Source organism: Callorhinchus milii, unplaced genomic scaffold, assembly GCF_018977255.1.
Source record: "Callorhinchus milii isolate IMCB2004 unplaced genomic scaffold, IMCB_Cmil_1.0 Scaffold8, whole genome shotgun sequence".
In the NCBI taxonomy this organism is placed as follows: Eukaryota; Metazoa; Chordata; class Chondrichthyes; order Chimaeriformes; family Callorhinchidae; genus Callorhinchus; species Callorhinchus milii.
In genome coordinates this window covers 17511847-17530723 of record NW_024704749.1, presented here as the reverse complement: position 1 = coordinate 17530723, position 18877 = coordinate 17511847, and the positions used below count along the sequence as shown (strand labels likewise).

Sequence of the window (18877 nt, the reverse complement as noted above, 5' to 3'; positions counted from 1 at the left end):
TTTTGGAGATAATTGAGCATTTTTGTTTTTTTATATATAAAAGAAAAAGGTACCCCTGTGTTGTTGTGGCTGGCTTCTTGCTGGTTTTGACGGCTCGGGGCTGGCAGAGTCGAGTGCAATTGTCGGTCAATCATGCGGTTAAGAAATCATTCAGGGAAGAATTATTTGCTGTTACACCATGGAAATAAATCGATTACCACACTCACGGAGCACGTGGCACGTTCACTGTTGGAAACTGTGGTTGAAGGAAATAGCATCAATGTATTGAAGAGAAAGCATGTGTTCAGGAGAGGGGCATTAAGAGAGATGGGGGCGCGTGTGTGGAGTATAAATACAGACGCAGACTCGTTGGGATGAATGGCTTGTTTCCAGGCTGTATCACTCTGTGTAACTATTATATGATCCCAATTTTTCCTCTTCCAAATGGCACACGGTCACATTTCCAGCTTCCTCCATGATTATTTTTTGATCAATTTTAATGAAATCTCGGCCATCACTATTGAATGAGTGTTCTTTCATCGAGTTGACATTTTATATAAAGGATTAATTCTAAGAAGCGGGGAATACAGCAACAACAATTTGCATTTAAATAGTGCCCTCACCCGGGGTAGAGTCCCGATACCTCTTGTTTCACACCGTTCTGAGTTATGTTCATTGCAGTTTTGCCTTTACGCAATCCATTTCTCGAACTGGGTCCTCGTCAATGTTGAAAGGTTTCCTCTTGCCAGACAGCCTCCCGATGGAGTGCAAATGGAGGAAATTTGGATCATCTTCTTTCCATTATTTGCCGTTGTGCTTTTTCAAAGACGGCAGATTGTTTTAAAAACACAATGAAACAGAACAAAATGTTGCTGGAAACCTGATCAGTCATTGTGCCACTCATCTGCGAAGCCTAATAATGGAAGAGGAAAGGAAAATATAGGATCATATAACAGTGTTGTAAGCCTTATCAGGTTTCAATCAGACACACAAAACGGATTTGCTGTGAAGTGTAGTGACTGTGTGGTTGTCGATAAGAGTGTATTTGCGCACAGCAATGTCTCACAAACGGTGACGTGAGTGACCAATTTTATTCTGATTTTTTTTTTACAAGGACACAGGGAGAAACTACCTTCTCTTACCAAATTAGTGCCATGGGATATTTAATGTCCATCTGAACAGGCAGATGACACTACCGTGGTGTAGTGGTTATCTCACTCGCCTCAACTTCTCACCACAAGAGGCATTGCAATTGGGCCTGTACGGTAATCTGCTGATGTCTGAACACATAAGGCTACCTACACTCTTTCTTGGTGCAGACTGCTTTGCCTGCAGATCACACCTGTGAACCTAAGAGAGCAATACTTTAACAGTACCAAACCACTTGAGCTGGAAGGTTCTGACATTGTGGGATAATTGAGCGCTTCAGAGAAATTGCCCTTGGCGACAGGCAGCTTGCCAAGATGTACATTCATTTTTATTCCGTTCCTTGAATCAGTGAATCCTGTCACTGATGGTGAGCGAGGGCAAAGGTGGTTTGAGTGAATCAAGGCAGATACAATTTCTTTTTGTAAAGATTCTTTCTCGCTTGTTCAGCCCCCATTTTGTGCTGTCACTGTATGCTCAAGAGAAGACATTAAATCTCTGGTCTTCAGGTGGCTGTTAAAGGTTCTGTGACACTATTCAAACGGAGAAGTAATCTCTTCCTATTGTCCTGCCTAACAATCCTCTGCTAAAGTCTGTAGCTCAGTAGTTAGAGCGCTCGCCTCGCAAGCGAGAGACCCGGGTTCGATTCCTGGACAGGTGGAAATGTTGGGCAAATTTCCTTACCCCACACACACACACCTCTGTTTACCTAGCATTAAATAGAAACGTGGTCATTAGTCGATTGGTGGGTTGATTTTCTGGGGTAATAATGCCTTCAGAAAAATAATTGGTCACATCAATCCACGACTGTTTGCGGGACGCTGCTGTGCGCAATTGGATGCCGGGTTTCGCCCACAAAATATACAGTCAATTCACTTCACAGTGATAAGGCGCTATATCAAATGCAAGGATTATTATTATAAATGGCTGGCAGTGGGATCTTGCTCTGTCTACTAATGCTGCCATTGTTCGTGGTGAGCCTTGTCAGCGAATGTTGGCAAGCCACACGACTTCAGAGGGCATCATCTCCGTTCCTGACATCTCCTCGCTCAGCTGCCCCACACGTACATAACAAGTGTCTTTGTGTTCAGACACTCTTTCCAATTACTCAGCATCTCATTTCCACATCTTGACACAGCCTGGGTTGTACTGTACCCGTGTTGTTAACATTTAGATATTGTTGTCCTTCTGTTGCAGGGTTTGGTGCTCCATCCTCAGGCACAGTGTTTGGACAGCAGCCTAACACAGGCAGCGTGTTTGGTCAGGTAAGAAGCACTGCGTTAAAATTCATTCATGTTTGACCAGATGGGAAATTTCCTCAAAGAGGACTAAAACAATCAGAGCTCGTCTTGTCCTAATCCTCTTATCTCTTTCTCTCTGTGTCGCCCAACCGATCAACTTCAAAATACTCATCCTGGCCTTGAAATTCCTTTCAAGAATCTTTTCATTTGCTATAGTGCCTAGCTTGTTGCAAAACATTTCGGAGTTTTATAGTGACGTGTCGAGACTGTATTTGATAGGTGAACGTGGCAGCTAATTTGCGCAAAAGAATATCCCACAAAATATACAGTCGATTCACTTTACAGTATATTCTGTGAAGCGCTTTGAGACATTGCGACGATGTGATAGGCGTTAATGACGCTATATCAAATGCAAGAATTATTATTTATTATTCCAAACAGCCATGAAGTGAATGACCAATTTTAGCTAGAGAATTGTTGGCCAAAAGAAACTCCCTTCTCTTTTTGAATAATACTATGGGATCTTTATCATCTGCCTAACAAGCAAACTTTCTCATCTAACTGCACCCCACTTCATTAGGATTTCTCCTCCGGATCTTTCTCCCTGAACCCTCCGCTCCTGCCACGCAGGCCTACAGCTTGTTCCTCCCTCCAATCCCCTCACTCACGTACGTCCCAGCCTCAGTGAATGAACTTTCAGCTTCCCGGAACTCTCCCGATGTCCATTTCCCTTACATCCTCTCTCCCTGTTTTCAATACCTTCCAAAAAATCTATCTTTGGCTCAGACCAGGTCTGGTTCCAACCCAAAGCGTTCCTGCTCAGGAGCTCACTAAATAAGCCGCCAGGGTAATGCAATTTGTCTTTCTATGTTCCCTTATTGCTCAGTTTCCCCAATGGAGGGAAAAGGCCATCATCCATAACTTTTTAAGTTGTTCCAAATCCAGTCTCTGAGTTAAAGAGGAACAGCTTTTGAAAATAGATTTCAACCATCTGGCAGGATGGCAGGAAACTGTGGTCTCATAGGTGAAAGCAGTTTGTAAGTGCACTCCAGCCAGTCAGTCCCCTGTGATTTGCACGAATCCCACATTTCCTCACGTTCAGCCAGAAAAGTAAATACCGAAAGAATTTGACCTGGTACAGTTTACACGTACGCAGAGCAGTTTCCATCAGCCATTGTCTCTTACAAGCAGCGTCTTGTTAGGCAACAACATTGCAATCTGGTAACTAAAAGCAAGACCACTTGCATTTTATGTTCTGTATTTTAAATTTAGCTGGTGAGCTAATATTGCTTCAAGCGAAATAACATTAATACATATTATTATACGCGTCGGCGAGGCTCCTCTGCCGGGTGGGAATGGTATTACGACTAACCTCGGACACCCCTTAAACCGGACAAAACAGCCATCTCCGATGTGTCCGGCTTAATCGGCTTCCACTGTACATATCCGATTCCCTTTTGAAAGTTATACTTGAATCTGCTTCCACCACCCTTTCAGGCAGCGCATTTCAGATCGTAATAACTCGCTGCGCAAAAAAAACCCTAAAAATTTACACAGTGAGTTATGCGCTCGCGTTTACGCATCTTTTAATCATCCCAGTTTTTTTACCCTCCATTTGCTTTTGAAGTTTTAACAACTCCTTCACTCAATTAATTTAGCTCCCAATTTGTGAGCTTCGTGCTCAAGAGGTATATCCACCTCTCTGCTTCTCATTTGGAGATGACTTATCCTAAAACCTTCTGAACATTTTGTCTTCAGTTGTGTCCGTGTCATTTATTTGCTTGGATATTTGCCTATAAAATACACCTGCCCTTTAAAATAGATCTTGTGCAGCACTCTGGAACATTCTCCTGATATGTGAGGTGCTAATCAAACGAAAGGATTATTATTTCATGAAATCATATTACAGAAATTGTAATGTCTCTTCAGTGGAAAATGTCATCTGGTTGTAGCTGACAGATCGTCACCATGTCCCATGTAATTAAAACCAAGATCTTATGCTGTTTTTAGCTATAGATTTCCTTGTAACAAAACATTTGCCTATCAATAAATAAATGGTGTTTAGTTAATTGGAGGAAAGAATGCTATTCTGTCACTGCTTCAGAAGCTTGGTTAATGTGTTCTGTGCATATTTCCAAGGTTAATCGTAATCTTGATCTTGCACGCTTTTAGAAGAGATTGCTTTCTGAGCTGGACTTGTTCTCCCTGTTGGTAATCTTAGAGACCTGGTGTAGTATGTGTTCCTCACAAGAATGAAGGCTAAAGAAGGCCGTCTATTTTTATATTGCTAGAAATGTCATGCCACGTCCCAGAGATTGATGAGCCAGTTAATATGCTGCATTTCAATGGGAGTACTGCAGTGAGTTAACACACTGGCCTTGAAACTTAGGCTGGAATCCAGCCCTAATGGATGGTTTGAGTCTCTGCTGTTCTTTCGGCTATAAGTGCCCTATGTGATGATGAGTTTGGGCAGCAACAATCCAGCTTCCTGCGGCTTTGCATTCGACATAAAACCTAAATTAGCCATCTAAATCAGAGATGAAGGAAACATCACACAAATACAAAACCTCCTTTGAAGTTTAGCCTGAGGTACATTCTTGGGACAGAAGACTTGCATTTATATAGCGCCCCTCACTCTTTGCGTAGCGTCCCACAGTATGCCTCTTTCTGCATCTAACAGCGATATCTTTATAATTTATGATAATAATTGGCTGCCGCTTGTTGCACACAAAATATACAATCGATTCACTTTACAGAATATTTTCTGAAGCGCTTTGAGACATCTCGAAGGTGTGATAAGGCGCTATATCAAATACAAGGATTATTATTAGTATATCTGACCTTGGGGGTGGACCTTCTCTGCAACCGTACCTTCAGCTCCCCTCTCGACTCTCTACCCCCTCCTCGCTCCCTCCCTTCCCCCCTGACCATTTCCCCCCTGCTCGGGTCCCGACCCAACTGTCCAGCGCCTTGGGACGTCCTCCCGACGTGAAAGGCGCTCTATAAATGCAATCTTGTTGTTGTTGTTGTTGATGGATACTTCCTTTGGAAGTCCAAGATGGGGAAAATTCCCATTTCCCAGCTCTTGTCACCCTCACTCACCCTGACTCTTTATGAAACCTCTTCCCGCAGGTCACTTCCACTGGAACAGGGGGGTTTGGCAGTGGGGCAGGTGGCGGAGGCTTTTTCAGCGGACTTGGGGGGAAACCGAGCCAGGATGCTGCCAACAAGAATCCATTTGGACAGCTCAATTTCGGGTCAGCGGAATCTGCAAGTGAGTTGAGCCGTTGGATGGGTCGGGAGGTTGGGGGGTGGGGGGAGTGTTAGAGTTAATAGGAAGTTGCTATTTCCTTACCTGAATAATGCTCTCTATAAGGTCCACCGTTTTTTTTCCCCATATATATATATAGTAGCATAATTCTTAAGCTTTTGAGTCCTTCAAGGTTACCTCGTTTAATGAAGTACTGGGAGTAGACTGTAGTGTGAATGGATATCTTTATCTGGCACTTAGTCATAGATTTTTAACCCGATTATTATGAAAGACCGAGTTGTACGGTGGAAAAAGTCAATGCTGAACAGAACCTACAGCTGTCAGAATGTGGTGCTGCACTGAGTGTCTTCTCGTGAGTGAAGTGATCTGGAGACAGGGATACAGTAAGTATTGGTCAGTTCTGCTAGAGAAGTTATCGTTCTAAAGATTTCCTGACTGATGCTGATTTGTCTATTTATCTGGCAAGCAGAATGCTTCAGCAGTATACTGCAGTAGTCATTGAGCTATTTGACTCCATAAAGTCTATAGCGGATTTGTAAAGCCCATGTAACTCTTCAAATACAATACAAAATGACATTTGCAGAGTGCCTTTCACGTCAGGAGGACGTCCCAAGGTGCTGAACAGTCAGGGATTAGGACCCAAGCGGAGTGGAGTGATCTTCAGAAGGTGCTTGAAGGTTGCTGTGGAGACCGTGTGTGAGGGGTTGTGGTTATGAGGATAGGCTCAGAAATTTCGGATTCAAATCACTGAGAGGGGTTGTGATAGGCCCCCTTGAAATGTTTTGAGAAGATAAATAGTGGAAGATTACTGATGAATCAGTAACAAGGCAACTTAGTCTTGGGATTGTCACTATAAAAGTTCAGAAGAAATACTGTTGCCGCGCAAAAGGTTGTGAGAATTGTGGAATTCTCGGCTATTGAAGCAAAGACTGTAACATCTGAAAGGGAATTTAATAGATCTTTAAAGAGAAGCAAGATGGAAGAGTATGGGGAAAGGGCAGGGAATTGAGATTCGGTTGCAGGCAGCTTGCACGAGCACAGGCTTCACACATCGAATGTAATTTCCTCAAACTAAAGATTCCCAATAGTGCTCGTTTGCAAACTGGACTGAGCCTGTAATCCATCACGTTACGCAGAGCAGCCTCTGCATTGGGATGAAACATTAAACACTGTCACTCACAACGTCCTTGTGCAGCAAGAAAAAAGTCCTTGTAATCTTAGCCCAGCTGCAGGAACACCTTTTATTCATCGAGGAATCACCAGGTGACAAAACCCATCACCGTCCACATATGTTTGCCACCTACACATGCAGATTTTCCTGTGTCTGAAATGGAGTTCCTAAGGGGGATGTACCCCACTTACCTAATTCCGAAGAATATTAGACCCAAGAGCAGAGACTTGGGGATCCCAGAGCGTAAGTTGGGGTACTGCTGAAGTTTAACCAACTAAAACCGTAGCTTGCCATCGACAGCACTGTCTGGCAAGCTTAACTGTCTGTTAAGGCTTTGGCTTACAGGGTTAGCAGGAGGTGAATGGGAAGAATTTCTCAATGAGAAAGACTGTCAGCAGTGCCTTGGAAAATTACGGACTGAACCAACCAACCTTTCAAACCTGCCACAAAAGGATCAACTTGATGCTAACATTGGATTGCCAAGCTTGCAGCTAGCTCAAGGATGGACACCCTGCATACATCCCCTATCCTTCTTCCTGAGAAGGATAGTAACTAGTTGGGCATAGGCTAGCTCCTACTGTGAGTGACAAAACTCGAGTAAGTCGGAGTGACTATGTGCATAAGTATGAGCTTGGTAGAATTCCATGTCTTATTTCACCATTGGTTGATGTAGATGCAGCAACATACAGATGTTATCTGACTGCAGAAACAGATCTATAATCTGAATACAGCAAACCTGATTTGATCTTGTTGGTCTAGAGAATAGTACATATATATATATATAAGTCCATACATATATTTATTGTTGGGGGAGCTATCATTATTGTATATTGTTATTGGATAGCCATGTTGGAGGTAGAAGGAAGAAAGTTCTGAATGGGTGAAAAAGTTTCTATTAAAATAGGGTTGACACATTGGTAGGCCAGAGATCAGTTGATTTTTTTTTGCCCCCACCCAGTGTTTTTGTGCAAGTCTGTAGTTTGTACTCTTTCAGCTGCAAACTTTCTCTTCTGCCAAAAAAGGCAAAGAGACCACATGTTCAATTCTCCAGCTACAATTATAGGAATTTTTCAAGTCACCCAGAAAGTTAATTTGTCAGCCTGGTGACGCCAACGGATTTCAGGACCACATGTCAGTGTCTGGGTAATGCTGGTTGTAAATGTCAGTCCATGTAGTTGGAGAAGGCACGTTTAATCAGTGAATTGCTTTGTTTTTCAGTGAATTCTGCGTTGTTATAATTTTCAGGATTTCTAGGAAAAGCTGCTTTATCCAGAGCAGAGGATTAGAATTAATACCCATTTCGCTCACAGGACACGCAGTCAAAACCACTCTACATTATATCCTGTGATAAGGCACTATATTAAATACAAGAATTATCATTATTATTATTTACTATTAAACCGAACCACTTTAGGGCTTTGTTGAATTCGGTCCAAAAAAGCAAATGTCAAATGAAGGATGAGTCTTCGAACAGTATTTATTCCAATCAATATTTAACCCGTTGAAATAGATTTTCACCCTATACAACGTAATAATAATAATAATAATCCTTGCATTTGATATATCGCTTTTCATGTCAGGAGGACATCCCAAAGCGCTTCACAGAACACACTGTAAAGTGAATTGACTGTATATTTGTGGGCGAACGCGGCAGCCAATTGCGCACAGCAATGTCCCACAAACAGTCATGGATTGAAAATGACCAATTTATTATTGTTTTTGGTTTTGGAGGGATTATTATTAGGCTCTGTGTGGAGTAAGGAAACTTGCCCAAGGTTTCGCCGTGACCTGCCGGGGATTGAACTCAGGTCTCTCGCTTGCAAAGCGAGTGCTCTAACCACTGAGCTACAGGACTCCACACCTATCACAACGTAGTTAGATTAGGGTTTCTGTACCAAGATCACAAAAGCCTACAACAGTCTGAAGCACTGGGTTTTGACTGAGATTGCATTTGTTTTTCATGGGAATGTTATAATAATAATAACCCTTGCATTTGGTACAGTGCCTTTCACGTCGGGAGGACGTCCCAAAGTGCTTCACAAGATTTTCTGTGAAGTGGAGTGACTGTATTTGTGGGCGAACACAGCAGTCCCAATTTATTCTGAACAGAATGGGATTGTACACTGTCCTTTTGTTCTGAGTTACTTTACACCCTGGACACTATGAAGTTGTCAGCCTATCGCAAGTATTTTTCCTGTTTCTAGCACTAAGTGGTAGGAGAAAGCAATAGGCTGGTTGTACCACCCTGATGTGAATCTGCTGGTTTTATGGCTAGCTGTCTTCAAAAATGGAGGAACTTGGTGAAAAACATTATTGTAGTCAATACTTGAACTATTCACATTAGGATTTTGTGAATCAGATCTAAATTTTCAGATGTTAATGTAAACCTGAGTTTTAAGGCCAGATCCTGGTGATCGAGGTTTGGATTTAGCTGTGTCCTGGGAATTATAGTCTCCTAAGTGAACTCTTTGTACCAACTTTGTCTCGAATCTACATTCAGAATTATCTAAAACACTTGTATTCAGTATGTGTATAAGTTTTGATGTGAAGTCTTCTAACTGTTTTGGTCTATGTGAGCATTTTCAGAAAATGCTGGTGGGAGAGACTGACTTCAGTCACATCACGATGTGAGTCAGAGCACAGACTTTTACACGTACAACCTCTTCAAGTTTACAGTGAGATCTGTATTCTTTTCAATCGATTGGGCTTTGGGTTTTGGTGACCTTCTGTGAATGTTGCTCCATTTGCTTGTGGTATGATGTGCTACACGGAGCCTTTGCTTTCATCAAACGGTTTCTCAGAAAAGCTCCAGCAGATAGGTTGTATAGTTTGACCACTGCTTGGTAAGTTAGACGTGAATCTTGGGGTGTCTCAGTTTGTTGACTGAAATCTGTCCTCCGTAGATTCACCCAACTTGTTTGGGAACAGTGGTGCCAAGACTTTTGGCTTTGGAAATTCCTCATTTGGGACAGAGCAGAAGTCCTCAGGCTTGTTCAGCGCTGGCTCCAGTGTCGCCTCCCAGGGATTTGGCTCCTTTGCATCTCCAACAAAACCTGCAGGTAATGTAATTGGATTTTTAGTCCTTTTAGATTGCCACCATTTCTCAGAACGATTATGCTGAATATGTGGCTGAGTCTACTGTTGTACATTCTTCTCTCCCCCCTCTGTGTTATGCACTAACTGGCATTTTTCACAGATGAGGAACTGAAAGTATTTTCTTACTGAGAAACCAACCCGAGTCCCATGAATTTTTACCCATAGCATCATTGCCTCTGAAATGAGTAATAGATTTGAGTCTGAAGACTCCAACTGGTCTTTCTTGTTTTAAGTGAGTTTCCATATTATGCATTGGATAGATTGCTTTCTTATGGCGGGACTTCCTCCCGACGTGAAAGGCACTATACAAATTAATTTTGTGTATTGTATTGTATACTGTAATCTCTTGCAGGGGGAGAGGGGGAGGGAGAGAGAAACTGGCTGAGAATGCATTCATCAGCAACCAATACAGCCATCAACACAGAATGTGCTGACATGCAAATCTTTGTGTCTTAGAATTTGACAGTGTCTAAGGTTTGGCAGTAGGTGATTGCATTTTGATTTTGCTCAGCGGGTAGTAAGTTTGACGTCAAAGTCCCTACCCGTGAGGATTGATTATCATAATAATCCTTACATTTTCATTTTGGATTAAATATGCAATTAACTACTTATGATTTTACTTGGTTATTTACACAATAATTAAGACCATGTGTAATTCTCTTTATACACATATTTTACATGTATATAGAGGGACATGGAACATAATACATGGATTTTTACAGGGAGCGTACTAGAACGCAATTGGTAATGTGGATGCTCAGACTGAGAGCTAAATAGAAATGATCCCTTCCTTCAAACTGGCCTTTACAAGAAATATGACTTGTCAGGATCGCTTTTCTATTAAAATGTGTAAATGACCAAGTGCTACATTAGTTGATCAGAATATGAACACGCACAAAAAAGCTCAAAATGTTTTGCAAATGTGGAATCAATGGTGTGAAACCACTGACACTATTTAAATAGTGCTTCTAAATCTGTCTGAACTAATGATCCCAGAACTGAGCATTAATATCTGCCTCCGATCATAATTGGATTCTCGCTTTCTCTTAATTGTGTGCCATTGCAGTTTGATTTCCCTTTTTCTCCCTCCCACTCAACCTCCTGTGTTTTGCTCAGGTGGTTTTGGTGCTGCCCCGGTGTTTGGCAGCCCTCCGGCATTCGGGGGCGCCCCAAGCTTCGGCGGGTCACTGGCATTTGGTGGAGCACCGGCCTTTACCAGCCCTCTGGGCTCTTCGGCGGGCAAGGTGTTCGGTGAAGGAACAGCTGCTGCCAGTGCAGGGGGCTTTGGGTAAGAGCTGGGTACTTGGAGAGGGAGTGGTGAAGTGGTTTGTGTCTGTGGTGTGTGAGTGAGTGTGAGCGTATGTTTCATATTCAACGTCTTGATTCCATTTTGGAAGTTTCACCAAAGTGACCGGCCCTCAGTACAGCAGATATTGCGTTTCCTTCAGTCTTCTCTCCTGAAAGCATTGACTTGTGCATTGCCACAGGAGCCAGGAGTCGTAAATTATCTAACGCATGAAGTGGCCGTCCTTCCTATGTGAACCTAGGCAGCGTACTTCAGGTTTCACTGCCAAGCTGCGTGACATCATGTCATCCAAGATTAATCGGCACAGTTCTCATTTGCAAAAAGAGTCACCGTTTTGATCTATATTTTATCCAGGACCAAGTATTCACTGGAGTATTACAATGTCACTGATTTGGTGGTTGTGACCCACTTATGTTTAAGGAAAACCGGTTCATTTAACATTGGATCGTGTGAAGGAGTAAAACTAGAGCAAGGTTTGGTCGGTCGTGGACTGTAATGCTCCTCTTTGATTGCCTTACGTCATCCCTGCATTATGACCGTCCTTCCCAATGCTACTTCTACTACCCCCCAAGGCAGCTTCTCCCACACAAAGAATTTTTTGCCGTGGTTGATTTCGAAGATCTCATAACACAGTCTGTGAAGGGCTTTAGACGCCTCGAAGACGTGATAAAGCGCTATCTCAAATGCAAGGATTATTATCATCGTTATTAGTATATCAAATGCATATTTTCCTTCCCAAATGTTGAACAGAAAATTTGTCACAAGTAGTATTTTCACTCGACTTTCAGCCTCCTTGCTTGTGCAGGGGCTGAAGGAGCACTGTGCAGCAACTGTGTGTGTTGTGTGTGTGTGTGTGGAGGGGGGAAGAAATGGATCCATTTATTTCTCTGTCTTTTTTCCTAAAGAATTCCTAACTCATGACCTCTCTATGCTTGATTGCAGCTTTGGCAGCAGTTCCAATGCACCAACATTTGGAAGTCTAGCAAATCAGCCCAATGCAGCTACTTTTGGATCCATTTCCCAGCAAAGACCTGGTTTTGGAGCACAAGGGACCAGCTTCTCTGGCTTTGGATCCACTGGAGGAGGTATGGGCTGGATATATTCAATGGCTTAGTTTGATTGACCCTTATGGACTATGCCTTTTCAAAGAGCCAGCACAGACGCAATGGGCCAAATGGCCTCCTTCTGTGCTGTATAATTCTATGATGCCATGATGTAATATTTGCCACAATATGTGAAACCCAGTCCCAAGGATGCTGGACCATCAAGGGTAGGAATAAATAGGGGTGGAGGGAAAGGGACGTGTGGGTGGGTGGATGACCGAAGGCACGGTCAAAGAGGAAGGTCTTGAGAACAGGCCTTGAAGGAGGCAAGGGAGGGAGTTCCAGGGGGTAGAGGCAGAAAAGCTGAAGGCCTGATCACCGATGGTGGGGCAGGCAAGGTTGGGGGACGTGAAGCAGGCCAGTGCCATTACTGAATTTTTACTAAATCCTAACACGTTCTTCTTTGCAGGGTTTGGAAGTGGTTTTGGATCACCAAATCAGTAAGTAACGAGGCTGAACATTCGTTTCTAACAGATACTGACCAAAACCTGGAATCGTATTAACCTTTACCTGCTGAACAAACAGGAACAACCAAAGCTGTGGCTGGCCTGGCCCTTTAAGGGCTCAAAGACATTCTCCCAGTTTCCATCCATATTTTGCTGTGCGGTGTTTCCGATGTGCTGTGTACCTTTCGTTTCTGTATTCTTTCTGCTGTAACAGGATTGTTGTGTTTTGTTCTCTTGCTACTCATTGTAATAAAGGATTAATCAGAAGAGGATATACTTTATCGCAGTGGGCAGGAGCCAGAGGCTGTGCAGGTGGCTGCTAAAGTCTTTAAAGCTTGACTTGTCTTTTTGATTACATTTACAGAATTCAGCAGGGAATAAGTGCTGCACAACAATAAGATTGGCTGTGTTTCTAAATGCCTCATTGCGTATATTCAATCTCACTGGGTTTCACCCTTTCTGACTGGATGATTTGCGTTGATAGACAAATCAGGCAAATCTTTGGTTCTGAAGCTGTGTTTAACTCATTCCCAGTTCAGCGTGTTCCTCCTTCTCTCCCTCTCCCCGCATCCCCATCTGTGTATTTTTGAGAGCAGAAAAGAATCGCCACACTGGAGGACCATGTTTGGGTGTAGCTAGCACATCAATACTGCTGCTGTCTTCAAAGAATTAAACTACTTATTTGCCCTGTTAACTATATTTTTTAGGCGGATTGTTTTTTGGTCCTAAACGTGAAGTGCTGGGAAATGGAACGCTTTTCCAGTCCCCTTCCCAAAATCACAGTGTCTCGTGCATTGCCATCAGATGCAGAGCAAAGCTCCCTCCCCATTGCCTCAACAATGTCCCTCAATCCTAATTTCATAAGAATGATGACATTACAGCACATGTTAAGACCATTTGAGCCTATACGGGGACTAGCTCTTCCAATGATGGAAGTGCTCTGAACTCCATTCCCTTTACTTACCCCACAAGAACATCTGTTACCGCAGCATTTACCAGTTCCTATATTACCTAGGGCAGAGCTGAACTGAAGGTAGTTTTTGCTCTGAACCAGGAACACCTAGGATCTTGCCCAAACTCATTTCACATCGAACTCGAAATAGACAGCAGAAAAAGCCTTTACCTCATCAGTCCAAGAAGCATTTACACCCAGAACCCAGAGGAGGAAGGCCAGTGTCAAACTTAGACTCTCCCACCCCCCAAAACAACTACGTACATTTATTTTTTTTGAATTGCAACAAAAAATGCCAGAATTTAGAGTTGCGTTGGTGGCCGGGTATTTTCGATGCAGATAAAAACATGTAATTTGCCTGTCCGGTGTTATGCTATAAAGAATTCTATTCCACCAGGACAATGTTGTGAATAGTTAATAGTTTTGATTTGTTTCTGTGAATTTTTAGGTCTGTGTGAGAAGCCTCCCAGTCTGACCATGTTAAATCTCAGAGTCTGTGCTGTGTATTTATAGCCACGGTATTAACTTTAGCCTTGGAGCACGACTTGAAACTCCATAATAAAATGTAACAATAAATATTTGCATTTTTTTTATAAAGATAAAGGTATGTTTTAGTACTGAAAGCCGAGTGACTACACATTTCACCAGTTTCCCACAAGCGAACATTCAGAGATCTGCTTGCAAGTTCTTTGTAGCCTTAAGTGTGTTTTCTCCTTTTGTCTTTTTGACTGTTGAGAGTAATTAAATACCCTGAATACATGGCATCTCCGTGCAGAATGGTTGGCAGGGACTGTGCCGGTTTGAAGGGCTACACCACCATCTTTAATGAGGGCAGAAAGCAGTCCCAGTTTTAATCGCTTAAAGGGTATGTTTAAGGATGATTAAAATACATGCCCACATCTGTTCCAAAAGTCATTCGCTCAGTTGATCCAAGACCAACTCTCAGGAAACTGCTACACATGTCCCTATTGTCAAGTCTTTTAGGAATCTTTGACTCAAGCCAATGTTCATTCAGAAAAAATAAAATAAAATGCCTCATCGAAACTCCTGTTGTCTTGTATTATTGTGTTTGCCCAAGAATCAGGCGAGTCTCTCACACACACACACGCACTTGGCACTCGGGGGGAAATTTCTTATTTTGAGGAATACTAACTAACTGACTAAAAGTTGAAATCCTAATCGTTGACGTAATGAAATGTGTGCCTCGCCTGTGGCAGATACATAGTCAGCTGTGGTTTGGGGATTTCTCCCATTTCTAATTTAGTATTAATGTAATTGAGGCAATATACTTGCAGAGTCACAAATATTGAACGTCTGTGTATAAAAAGCTCTACTTTAATTCACGCCACTTGTGTACCAAATAAAATTGTCTAAATAGGTCCCACATTAAACCCAGTTCTACCGCGGAATTACTCGTCCTCTGATCAACTCGATTTGAAATAAATTTTTCAGGACATCTGTGGAATTTACGGCTTTCTACATTTTACTGTAAACTCATTTTTTTTTTCTTTCTCTTGTTAACTGCTCTATTTGACTCCTGGTTCCAAGTGGGCTCTTATAAATGATTCTCCTCACCTGCCCTCTTCACATACCCCCTGCTTTTTGTACTTGGTAATTCTAGTGGTCCTGTGTTCAAATCGGCACAGTTCAAGGGCACGAGGGATGTTCTGGTTGTGTTCCTTTGTTGTTTAACCTGAGCACTTGAATGTACATTAAACCTTTTCTGTGACCACAGTCCGTTTCAGAAGATGCCTTTACTAGGATGTAAGTGTCCATTGCAGAAGATGCTTTTGGTAGAATTTGCGTAGTCCTGTACCATATTGGTTCGAGCACTCACCTCGCAAGCGAGAGCACCTGGGTTCGATTCCTGGGCAGGGCAAAACTCTACACTCCTTTGTTTACCAAGCAGTAAGTAGGAACCCAGTTGTTAGTCGATTGGCAGATAGCTTTTCCGGGGGTGATAATCCCTTCAAAAAAAAATCATAATTTGGTCATTCAATTCACAACTGTTTGTGGCGACGCTGCTGTGTGCAATTGGCTGCCGCGGTTCTCGCACAAATATAGTCAATTCACTTTACAGTATATTCTGTGAAGCGCCTTGAGACATCTCGAAGACGTGATCAGGCGCTGTATCAAACGCAAGGATTATTGTATTATTTTGTAAGTATTCAGATGCACAACTTAAGTCTGAAAATTTGATGGTTGCCTTGAACAGCATTGAATGTTTGGCTCACTGTCACGTGTTAGTATCCGGTGACCATATGAATTGTGTGCCTTTGAGTACAGACCTAGGGTTCCTTATTCCACACAGTGTTAAACGTGTTATCCGATCACGTTGAGTTAGCAACGACTGTGTAACGCAAGTGTCTTAAGTTCCAAATCTTTTATGTCCATCTCCAGTGATGTAGAATAAGTGGTATCAGACTTTTACATATTAAACACATTTTGGTTGAGTCAATAACTCGAGTGTGTAAGTATAAGATAGCACATAGTAGATCTAACGGATCTTTCAGTGCCTTGGAACTTCCTCCCGACTTGAAAATGATAGAAATATCATTTTGTTGTTGTAATAGGGAATTTAGGAGGAACTTCTTCATGCAGATGGTGGTGAGAATGTGGAGGTCACTGACAGAAGCTGTAGTTGAAGCAAAAAGCAGCAACGATTTTAAATGTGAATCTGATAAATACACCGGGGAGAAGGGAATAGAAGCTTTTATGGAGTGTAAGCACTGGTGCGGACTGGTAAGGCTAAATGGCTTGTTTCCGTGCCAAATCACTGTAACTCTATGTAACATTTTCTCTTTTTTTTTAATTGTTAAGCTTTACTTTGAGTTACCAGATATGGTCCATGTTGGTTTTACAATGCACTATTGCTATGATATTGTGCTAATATTACCAACCCCCAGGCAAGAGGTATCATATTGGCTATGAAGCACATTTCCTTGCATGAACAGTTGAATGAATACAACACCAAGACAAGACAGACTGGAAAGGATTGCCTTTAACTAGACTTGTGTGTAATATGATTTATTAAACCTGACCGACTTTGTAAAGAGCAACATTGGAACTTGTGTATTACGTTAGACTGCAGTAGTCATGTTCTTTTATTGTCTGTAACAGTTTAATCTGATCATTGCGAAACCTAATCGGGAATTGAAACTTTCCGCAAAGTAAAACTGAGAGTGATTTAAAGGAACTTGTTTTCTGATCAAGTTAAAAGAAAGATCATCATTGAAAGGAACTACCCTTTTTAAAATAAAATTAAAATACTAAATAGTTTAAAAAGGTATCGGAGTATGCTAGAAATAAGATGAAATAGATCTATGTTCAATTGAAATTTGATTAAATAATTAACTCACTTTGAATCATTTCATTTTCTTAAACAAAATCCCATCATATCTGGAATCAGTATTACCTTCATTGGGATTGATGTTTGCGTGACCACAATTCCTGAGATTTCTCAGTCTGAATTAAATTGAGGTATTGATTATATTTGAGTCTGTATTGTAAACGTGTCTGATTGGGCTGTCCCTGCCAGGCATTTAAGTCAGTCTTAGCAAAGGAGAAGGTTTGAGGAAAGTAAAGGAGAGAACAGCTGGAAATATCTTGTGAAAGGTGCACAATGGGGCATTGCCTTGAAACAAATCACGCGGTGACTTATCCATTTGCCTGAGATTAAAAGGAGGCTTGTGCTTGCTCACCGTGCAACTCCGGGATGATTTGCAATGTGTGACGTCAAACTATGAACAGGTATAATATTCAGGCTGAATTCAAGAAGAAATCTACTGCAGCTAAGATGAATTCTCAGTCCTGCAATTCCACGCCGCCTTAGCCTGCAAAACCACGTTTTTGTCTTGAAATTTAGGTTTTTGGGTAAAATTCTTCGATTTGGGTCTTCCAGTTTCGGAAGCTGATTCGCTGCCGTCGTTAAACGAGGCCAGGCTCCCAAATTAAAACTGAATTGCAAATTTTTTCCACACACCTGGGGTGCCCTTACATCTTAACCACAAAATGGTCTCACAGGCTGGGATTCGGTGGGATTTTAGGCCTCCTGATTTCAAAACTCTCGGCAATTGTGTTCCCTCACTGAGCAGTTACTTAATGCCTTTTATGTTGCTACAGTAAATATATTTCTTAAACCCATTGCTGAATATTGATTGCTGCAGTGCTTCAGTTAGTGAACCATTCGTTTCACCAATAAATAATAATCCTTGCATTTGATTTAGTGGCTTATCACGTCGTGGGGACGTCTCAAAGCGCTTCACAGAATATACGGTAGTGTAAGCGTAGTGACTGCATCTTGTGGGCGAAACGCAGCCACCAATCGCGCACAGCAGCGTCCCACAAACAGTCGTGGATTGAGTATGGTTGGGGTTGCTTTTCTGTTCGCGTAAATGAGCGTAACATTTGAGTTCACCATTATAAACATTACAAATGTCGTTTTCTTTGTTTCAGGTCCAATCAATCATTCAGCGGATGGAGGGGGTGAATTCTGGTGGAAAATATATATATTTTTTAAAAAAACAAACTGATATTTTCGAGCGATTCCCAGCTGCGTGTTGTGTTGATGTGAGTAAGAAACACAAATGACCGTTTGGGGCTTGCTGCGCAGATTAAGTTAATGTAGCATTGGTTGCTTTGGAAATCATGTGAAACACATTATTGGTTTGTCGATGCTGCATTCTGTTAAATAAAGCTCTATTTTAATGTTGTCTGTTTTTCTTCGCTTTGATAATGAAACCCCGTTTTGCCAGCGAACGGCAGCTTGCTTCAAGTCTCCCAACCGATCCACCCCACCTTTGGTGGGTGAGCTTTCAGCCGTTATTATTATTATTATTATTGTTATTATTATTATGCCCCCACTTTCTAGAACACCTTCCCTGCACCTTGCCCCACTTTTAAGGACCGGGTCAGATCGAAGCAAGGAGAGGGAGAGGAGGTGGTGGTCGTAAGCACGTTTGAAGAGGTAGGTTTTGAGGCTGGACTTAAAGACGGAGAGGGTTAGAGGGAATGTAGTTGCAGAGGTCAGGGGCATAGCAATCGAGAGATCTGGGTTCAATTCCCAGCGGGGCGAAACCTTGGAGAAGTATCCTTACTCCACACGCCTGACAATAATCCCTTAAGGAAATAACTAAAAAATAACAATTTAGTCACTCAATTCACGAC

General features: G+C 42.1%; 1 protein-coding gene across 1 annotated transcript in view; it reads left to right on the top strand.

Annotated features, from left to right (window-relative positions):
* Positions 1-18315, top strand: part of nup214 (nucleoporin 214) — a 42528-nt gene extending 24213 nt beyond the window's left edge. The window contains exons 30-36 of the mRNA XM_007900373.2: positions 2323-2390; positions 5499-5640; positions 9712-9867; positions 11021-11192; positions 12153-12295; positions 12723-12753; positions 18167-18315. Of these exons, the coding sequence (XP_007898564.2) occupies positions 2323-2390; positions 5499-5640; positions 9712-9867; positions 11021-11192; positions 12153-12295; positions 12723-12753; positions 18167-18200 (746 nt within the window). The 3' untranslated portion in view covers positions 18201-18315. The remainder of the gene's footprint in view (positions 1-2322; positions 2391-5498; positions 5641-9711; positions 9868-11020; positions 11193-12152; positions 12296-12722; positions 12754-18166) is intronic.
* Positions 18316-18877: the final 562 nt, after the last annotated feature.